General features: G+C 39.2%; 1 protein-coding gene across 1 annotated transcript; it reads left to right on the forward strand.

Annotated features, from left to right (window-relative positions):
* Positions 1 to 7,418: 7,418 nt before the first annotated feature.
* Positions 7,419 to 8,369, forward strand: TAS2R3 (taste 2 receptor member 3). The gene has a single exon (XM_006145099.1). The coding sequence runs from the start codon at positions 7,419 to 7,421 to the stop codon at positions 8,367 to 8,369; it is 951 nt and encodes a 316-aa protein (XP_006145161.1).
* The last annotated feature ends 1,334 nt before the right edge of the window (positions 8,370 to 9,703 follow it).

The following is a 9,703-nucleotide window of genomic DNA, read 5'->3' on the forward strand; positions in this document are numbered from 1 at the left end:
AGGAATGATGCAGGGATGTGCACCATTATGTGTATGTGTATGTTTCAGAGGGGAAAGTGCCAGAATAATGAAAGGGTAGAAGATGATACTGGAATGCCTTCTTAGCATGAGGTTTATTCTCAGTTCACTCCCTTCTAGGCTGCCCAACTAAAAGATCTCTGCTACTGTGAGGTCCCCTTAATCTCTCTCTCTTTCTCTCTGTCAGTATTGTGATAACTCACCATTACTAGCCTGGGGTACTGTACCTTGGTTTTCCTATACTTTATCAACACCTTTGTAAATGATCCCTTTTTAAAAACTGTCATAAAGTTACCCAGGATGAGTAGGTCAATTGTTCCATGCCAGGGCTCTGGCTGATACATTTTCTTTGGCCTGTTACTCAAAAGGATGATTGAGAACAAGAGCATGATCTCTCAGTGGTTATTCTGGATGTCTGTAGCCTGGAATGAAAGGTAAAGGGAGCTCCGGTAGTGATTTCTCCAGCCAGCCATGTTTAAAGCTGAAAGATCTGTAGAATTGGATGTGGAATATGTGTAGCTATTTTGGTGGACAATGACCAACTTACCTTTTGGAAACAGCCATTACTAATTCTGTGATTTTTAGATGTAGTACAAGTATTTTTGTATTTGTATTAAAAATAGGAATGGTATAAGTATTCCCACTTCATATCAGTGGGAATAATAGCAACAATAACAATGGTAGCCAACAAAGTCTTTGGTAACTTGAACTCTGGTCACTAGTTAATATGGAAGCACACTATCCTGGAAAGAATCAAAAGATGAAAAATAAAAATTACAGTTAGCTATAAATTATTTAACAACAATTTATGAGAAGGTACAAGAATTAATTTTGGAAGAAATAAAAATAGGACAAGTAAAACAGTATGATCAAGGCCAGATGTCACAGAGGCAATGCAACTGGACCCATACTGGAAAGGCCCTGGGTTCACATCTCAGAACCTCCCTAAGGATGTTGGGTATGCATGCTGCCTGTGATCTGGACCAGCTGAGATTGGGGATACAGTTTGGTGTGAAGACCCTATTGAGGCTGCTGTCTCTTTGTCTCTCTGTCTCTGTCTTGCTCTGTGTGCCTCTCTGTCTCTCCTTCTCATAGAAAAAAATAAACTAAAAGACATTTAAGGGATCCAAAATGGAAAGAAATATCAGTTGATTATAATGTATATAGTGATGTCTTTGGACCGACATGCAGTGTACTTATGATGGGAAAATTCATTTAGCTTGCTATAATGATACACAGTGATTAAATGTAAAAAAAAAAAAAGAAAAAAGTATGATCAAACATGAAATGGAATATGACATGTATTTTTGTATGTTTTATATTCTAAACTTTCTCCTCATTGGATAGTTTTAGTATACAGGAGGATCTTTATTTTGGTTCTATTTGTTCTCATAAAGGAATATAAAAGGTGATACAGTTACGTGTTTTTTAATAATGGGGATATGGGACTAGCAGGTGGCATAGAGGCTAACACACTGGATCCCACATGGCCAACTGCATGGTTCGATGTCCAGACCCAGTGTTTTGGCAATAACACTGGGTATGTGTGCATGCATACCCCAAATTCTAGGAGGAGACTGGAGGAAAATGGATTGGGTCAAGGCCATCTCCCCTGGGCTCTCTCCCTCTTTCGCCCTCCACCTCTCTCTGGCTAGCACATGCACCTTATAACAAAAACTAAAAAACAAAACCAAACAAATAAAACAATGGGGACATGCTCCAAGAGATGTGCCATTAGTCAATTTTGTCATTCAGACATCATAGAGTACACTTAGATGAACCTAGATGGTAGAGCTTACCACACACCTAGGCTACATGGTATAACCTATTGCTCCTAGCCTGCAAACCTGTACAACATAATCCATATAGAGGACTGTAGGCAATTGTAACACTATACTAGGTATTTGTGTATCTAAACATAGAAAGAGTACAGTAAAAATAAGGTATAAAAAATTAGTACACTTACCATGAATGGAGCTTGCATTGATTTCTTGTAGTATGGGAAGTTGCTTTGGGTGAATCCACGAGTTAGTGGTGAGTGGCCTGCAGTGTTTAAAAACACTGTACAATTAGGGTACACTAAATTTATAAAAAATTTTTTTTCTTCAATAGCACATTACCTTAGGTTACTTTTTTTTTTTTGAGAAGTTTTTGCTATAGGGCACATGTGCTCGCCGGAAAGACAGAGAGAGACGGAGAGACAGAAAGCAAGAAATCACCTCTTGGGAGGATGGCCACACTGTAATCCCGTCTCCTCCATTCTCCACTGGGTCTGGGACTCGAACCACAGTTGACTACATGGGAGTCCAGCAACATAGCCATTATGCCAATTGTTAGTCCTTACCTTAGGTTACTCTAACATTTTTACTTTATAAACTTAAAAAAATTTTAAAACTGGAACTTGCAGGTGGTGTGGAGGTTGAGGTGCTGGACTCTCACATTGTTGACCAAGGTTCAAGTCCTGGACCTTGTAGCTTTCTCACTTTTCCTCTCTCTTTTTCTGATGAAATTGAAAAATGATAATAAATAATTATTTAAAACATTTTTAAAAAACTTTTTTCTTTCTGACACTTAGCTTAAAACATAAATACATCATGCATCTGTATAAAAAATATTTTGTTTCTTTAAAAAAACAGTGTTCTTTGATCAAATTGTACACTGTGTAATGCCAGAAACACTGAGGGTCATCTGGCAGGTTACTTGGCATATATCCAGACAAGACTATATCTCATTCTTACAGACTTATTTTCTGCCACTCTGTGAGGCTTTTTTTTTTTATTAGTTTGTTTGTTTGTGTTTTTAGTCAGAGGTTGCAAGCACTTGTGAGAGAGAGCGAGTGAGAGAGAAAGGGAGAGGGAGAAAGCACCTGCCAATGGGGCATGGTCATGCCACAATCCCTTCTCCTCTGTTTCTCTGTACTACCAGGAATTTTAGGGGCATGCACACACGCACACACACTCCCACCGGGCATACTTTCTAAGCCACCAGGCTGGAATTTGAACTGTAGTTGGCCAACTAGCTTCCTTAATAACTTGGCTCTGGCTGGCCGTGTGAAGTCCTTCTGAAGGGATCTAAAAGCATATTATTAGGTAATGTTGCTATTTTCTATCTTGATAGCATTGATTCCTTTCTGCTTTCTTCAAATGTGCATTTTCAAACAGTATCATAACTGGATTAGTGGATTATAAAAATCAGTTTTGTGAGATGCAAGCAGCATTAAAAGAGATAAAACAGGATAGAAAATATCAGATTATTACTCATGTAGAAAAGGGAAATATGGCTTTGTGAAACCTTTGTGTTCCCAGTATGTATATACATTTGGTACATACACTTAAATTGTGGCACATATAGAAATTATTACTGTTGAACCTGTTTAAAATTTGTAAGGCAGTGTTTTAGGTAAATACGCCTTTGATAGACAGGTAGTTTCTGTGAATGATTACTGTCAGCTTGACTTACTGTTGACTTATTTATACAGTGGTTGTGTTCTCTGAAAGGCTCATTTTTTGAATAGCTTATATGTTACACTTCCTTATTGTGATTGTTCAAGCGTTCAGGTAGGTAGGAATTCCATGGCTTGCTAGTGCAATTATGCACACTACACTGTACTGAGGAAAGTGTGCTTATGCATTTACAGAGATTTTCTCAAGAGAGGAAATGGTAGGTGTGTGTGTGGGGTTACTTTATAATTAACCTTCAGTTTTAAAACTGGAACTTGCAGGTGGTGTGGAGGTTGAGGTGCTGGACTCTCACATTGTTGACCAAGGTTCAAGTCCTGGACCTTGTAGCTTTCTCACTTTTCCTCTCTCTTTTTCTGATGAAATTGAAAAATGATAATAAATAATTATTTAAAACATTTTTAAAAAACTTTTTTCTTTCTGACACTTAGCTTAAAACATAAATACATCATGCATCTGTATAAAAAATATTTTGTTTCTTTAAAAAAACAGTGTTCTTTGATCAAATTGTACACTGTGTAATGCCAGAAACACTGAGGGTCATCTGGCAGGTTACTTGGCATATATCCAGACAAGACTATATCTCATTCTTACAGACTTATTTTCTGCCACTCTGTGAGGCTTTTTTTTTTTATTAGTTTGTTTGTTTGTGTTTTTAGTCAGAGGTTGCAAGCACTTGTGAGAGAGAGCGAGTGAGAGAGAAAGGGAGAGGGAGAAAGCACCTGCCAATGGGGCATGGTCATGCCACAATCCCTTCTCCTCTGTTTCTCTGTACTACCAGGAATTTTAGGGGCATGCACACACGCACACACACTCCCACCGGGCATACTTTCTAAGCCACCAGGCTGGAATTTGAACTGTAGTTGGCCAACTAGCTTCCTTAATAACTTGGCTCTGGCTGGCCGTGTGAAGTCCTTCTGAAGGGATCTAAAAGCATATTATTAGGTAATGTTGCTATTTTCTATCTTGATAGCATTGATTCCTTTCTGCTTTCTTCAAATGTGCATTTTCAAACAGTATCATAACTGGATTAGTGGATTATAAAAATCAGTTTTGTGAGATGCAAGCAGCATTAAAAGAGATAAAACAGGATAGAAAATATCAGATTATTACTCATGTAGAAAAGGGAAATATGGCTTTGTGAAACCTTTGTGTTCCCAGTATGTATATACATTTGGTACATACACTTAAATTGTGGCACATATAGAAATTATTACTGTTGAACCTGTTTAAAATTTGTAAGGCAGTGTTTTAGGTAAATACGCCTTTGATAGACAGGTAGTTTCTGTGAATGATTACTGTCAGCTTGACTTACTGTTGACTTATTTATACAGTGGTTGTGTTCTCTGAAAGGCTCATTTTTTGAATAGCTTATATGTTACACTTCCTTATTGTGATTGTTCAAGCGTTCAGGTAGGTAGGAATTCCATGGCTTGCTAGTGCAATTATGCACACTACACTGTACTGAGGAAAGTGTGCTTATGCATTTACAGAGATTTTCTCAAGAGAGGAAATGGTAGGTGTGTGTGTGGGGTTACTTTATAATTAACCTTCAGTTAATCAGAAATTCAAATATAACCAGAAAACTACACCTTTTTTGGGGGGGAGGGGAGAGATTTTTGCTATAGGGTTGCACTCACTGAAGAGAGAGAAAGAGTAAGAAATCATCTTCCAGGGGAATGATTATGCCACAATCTCTTCTTCTCCATTCTCCTCTTGGGATTTTGGGCACGTATGCACATGTGCCCAGAGTGTTTCAAGTTTCCAGGTTCAGGACTTGGCTGTGTAGGAGTCCAGTACCTTAACCACTATGCTATCTGCTGGCCCCCAAATCTCCATTTCTTAAATATTCCATGAGCACTTGCTATGTGCCAAGCATTGAACTCTTTTATTTTGATATAGTACAAAAAGGGCCATTTCCTAATTGATAGACATGTTTCTGTTAATCTGATTTAATAAATGATTCCACTCTGAATTTGCTTATCAAGAAAGGTCAGATATCAGGACACAAAGCTTTGGAATTTTTATATGTTTTAAGCATTAAAATCCAAGAGAGACAGCAATAATAGTTTTTAATTTTATCCTATGAAACCATGAAGTATTTGTCCTTTTCACAGGAATGTTATGTAACTGTCATGCAGAGTTTCAGTAGGGACAGGTCACTTTATGTTGCTCGTAACAAAATATTCAACTCAGACTGATCTAATAATGGGTATTTGTTGAGATGTAGCCAAAAAGGGTGGAGGAAGCTATGGTGAAGTTGGGTCTAGCAGCTGCAAAAATACTGCCATGGGCTGAATTCTCTCTGCCTCTTCCTGGTGCTGACTTCCTCCTAAAATTGACACATTCCAGATCTCACATCCTCATACCTTCTCAGTCAGGATAGGAGAGAGGGATCTCTTCCTGTAGCATTTGGAAAGTAGTGCTGTATGTCACCAGTCCCCTTCCCCATAACCCCAGTTCATGTCTCATCAGGTTTCTTTGGTCCAGACTGGTTGGAAGATCATAGAGCCAGAGGAGATGAGGTAGTTTGATGCCACAGACCAGATAGGAGCCACTCTAGAGGCAAGGGTAGGTTTAATTTTACCCAATCCCATATGGCTGAGAATGAGGGAAAGTGCCTCCCCCAAAGGAAGTTGGGGTACTTTGAAGAAGGAAAAAGGAAGACTGTAGCTAAAAAATAAATACGTGAATGTTTAATTAGACCCATAATATAAAGCAACACTTTAACACTTTGAGAGTTTTACTCTTACTGAGATTAGATCCAACAGTCATTTTTCTTAGTAGTCTGTCTGTCTTTCTTCCATATTTCTTTATCTATCTAACTAGATCTATCTATATCTATCTATCATCTATCTATGTACCTACCTACCTACCTACCTATCTATTTATATTTGACCAGAGAGGGACAGAGCAAGAGTAAGAGTGAGAGAGAGAAAGTGAGAAGGTCCAGGACTCGAACCATGGTCTGCCATGTGGGAATCTAGTGCCCTCCACCACCACGCTATCTGCTGGTCCGTTCTCAGTAGTATTTTAACATGTTTATTTCAAGGAATTTTCATGAGTGAGCTGTGGGAGGATGGAGATGGCAACTTAAAGCTGTTTATTTTTCTCTAGAATTCTAGTATACTAGTGTAAAACAAAACTGGAACAAAACAATTAAAAAAAAAAAGAGTTCCATGGCTTTCTAGTGAATAACTTGGTTCACACCTGGCCCCCTCCACCCATTTAAAGCATCCTCCAAGGGGCATAAACCCCCCAGCTCCTCTTCCCCCCACATAAAGTATGTTGTGAGGGGCATGGGCCACCCAGCCCCCCCCTTCCGTCATATAAGGCATGTTCTGAGGGGCATGCCTTTTCATTCTAATCCAGAACCAGTGGCACTGAATATTTTAAAAATATTGAAATTGTTTATTTTATGCACATAAGCTCCCCTCTGTTCAGGCTGACAGTGCCTCATGGTAGAATTCTGATATCTTCCCTGTTCTGCATATGTCTCTGTGTCCTCCCACCTGAGGAAAAGACTTCTCGCTCTGATGAGTGATTCTTTTAGTGTCACTCACTTTTCTGTTTTGAGTGGTTCAGAATCCTTTCCTTTGAAAGGGATTCCAAATTGTCCATCTTCTTTGTGACCCAGATCTCTTCCTTCTCTGTATGACACTGGACACTACTCCATTTGCATTTTAGCAAATAGCTGCCGAGTTTAGGATCGTAGTCAGAATGGGGCAATCTCTGTCACCTGTAACGAGGACAGACTAAGCTGAGCCAGAGAAGGTTCATTAAATGTGCTCTACTGCAGACTAAATTGGGCGGAAACAAAAGACAGGTACAGTGGAGCAACAGAAAGAGAGTATACGTTCACATAAAGGAAAAAAATACAGCTCAGCAAGGAATCGTATTCATCAACAGAGAGAGCGAAGATAAGGGCTCCCAGTAGCTGACATGTTGCAACTCACCGAAGGGATATTTCTGGTTCTGTCTGCTGTTCTGTTCATTCTGGGAACTCTGGCAAATGGTTTTATTGGGTTAGTCAATGGCAGCAGCTGGTTCAAGAGCAAGAGAATCTCTTTGTCTGACTTCATCATCACCAGCCTGGCCCTTTCCAGGATCATTCAGCTGTCGATTATCTTCAGTGATAGTGCTTTATTAGTGTCCTGTTCTGATGCTCATGATTCAGGGACAGTAATGCAAGTTATTGATATTTTCTGGACATTTACAAACCATATGAGCATTTGGCTTACCACCTGTCTCAGTGTCCTCTACTGCCTGAAAATCGCCAGTTTCTCCTACGCCTCATTTCTCTGGCTTAAGTGGAGAGTTTTCAAGGTTATTGTCTGCATGCTGTTGGGCGCGCTCCTCTCATCTTGTGGCAGTTGCATATCTCTGACCAACGAATTTAAGATTTATTCCATCCTCAGTAGAATTGATGGCACAGAGAATACAACTGAATACTTCAGAAAGAAAAGTGAATATGATCTGGTCCATGTTCTTGGCACTCTGTGGAATCTCCCTCCCTTTCTTGTGTCCCTGGCCTCCAACATTCTGCTCATCCTCTCTCTGGGGAGGCACACACGGCAGATGAAGCAAAATGGTCTCAGCTCCAAAGATCCAAGCACTGAAGCCCACAAAAAGGCTATCAAAACTATCCTCTCCTCCCTTTTTCTCCTCTTACTTTATTTTCTTGCCTATTTAACTGCATCATCCAGTCATTTCATACCAGAAACTAGAACAGCTAGGATGACTGGTTTAATAATTGCGATGATTTATCCTTCTGGTCACTCATTTATTCTTGTTCTGGGGAACAACAGAATGAAGCAAATGTTTGTGGAGATGCTCCGGTGTAAATTTGGTCATCTGAAACCTGAATCCAAGAGACTGTCCCCTATAGGGTAGCAGAGGGCATAGGATACAGCCCGGGGAGTCCTTCAGCCTGGCTCAAGACTACCAGGCTCTTCCTAACCCTTCCATGCTACTGGTTGTATCGTTTAGGAGAGAGACACTGACTGCTTTGTCTCAGGTCCCACCTGGACACTCATTCCCTCATGAAAGCTGCTCATCTCATGGCCTCTCTATGTGTACTTATTTTGGTAGGGTTTACAAATCTTTGGAGAATAAGGTAGTAGGGATGCTTTCACTGTATAAACCTGTAAGGGAGCTGTATTTTAATAATCATCATCTCAGCATAATGCATCTGAATGTTAGTTTCATCTTAAATTTGATACAAGCTGATAAATGGATATAACTAAAACAGTAAAGTAGATTTGAAGGAGAGAGCACATGTGATCTTGTAGATGTGAGCTTTAACTTAGTTCTCTCAGTTTTCCAAAGTTTTTGATCTCAGGCGAGTTACTTTAATGACCTGTCTGGTACTCTCTTCCCTCATCTTAAATTATGGACTACACTTAACAAACGTAAGTATGTAAAGTTATTCATTGAAAATGATGTATATGGTAATATCTTTTATTTTATTGTCATGTACATACTTTGAGAAATCATACTGTGTACATAGATATGTACAAAAATTAAATTTGAATAAGAAATCATAAAATAAAAAAATGAACAAAATGATTAAAAAAATTGTGGACTTTAACATCAACTTTACAAGATCAGAGATTTGTGAGACAATGCATGACTACATTTCAGTGCAGTGTGTAGTGTGAAGTGCTCAGTAAATGAAGCCTATTATTATAACTAGCAAAACTAGCAATAAGAAACAGTAATTCCCATAAGGTATTAGTTTCTACAAACCCATAGTGTGATGATGAAAGCAGTGGAGTAAAAATTAAACTCCTGGAGTCTAGGTTCCAATCAAATTTTGCATTTCATTCTTTCTTTTTCCTTCCTTCCTTTCTTTCTTCCTTTCTTTCTCTCTTTGGAGAGGTTTTTGCTATAGGGTGCATGTGCTCGCCAGGAAGACAGACAGACAGAGAGAGAGAGAGAGAGAGAGAGAGAGAAATCACCCCCCAGGGGGGATGACCACGTTGCAACCCCTTCTCCTCCATTCTCCTCTTAGGATCTTGGGCATGCACGCACATGCGCCTGGCGTGAGTTTAAGCCACTGGGTCCAGGACTCAAACCACGGTCGACTACATGGGAGTCCAATGACATAGCCATTACGTTAACTGCTGGTCTCCATTTCATTATTATTTTGATAAGATGAATTTTCAAGTAACTTTACTTTTTTAGATCAGGTAAAAGACCAAGCAGGTTTTTTTTTTTTTTTTAAA

Source organism: Tupaia chinensis, unplaced genomic scaffold, assembly GCF_000334495.1.
Source record: "Tupaia chinensis unplaced genomic scaffold, TupChi_1.0 Scaffold000140_1, whole genome shotgun sequence".
In the NCBI taxonomy this organism is placed as follows: Eukaryota; Metazoa; Chordata; class Mammalia; order Scandentia; family Tupaiidae; genus Tupaia; species Tupaia belangeri.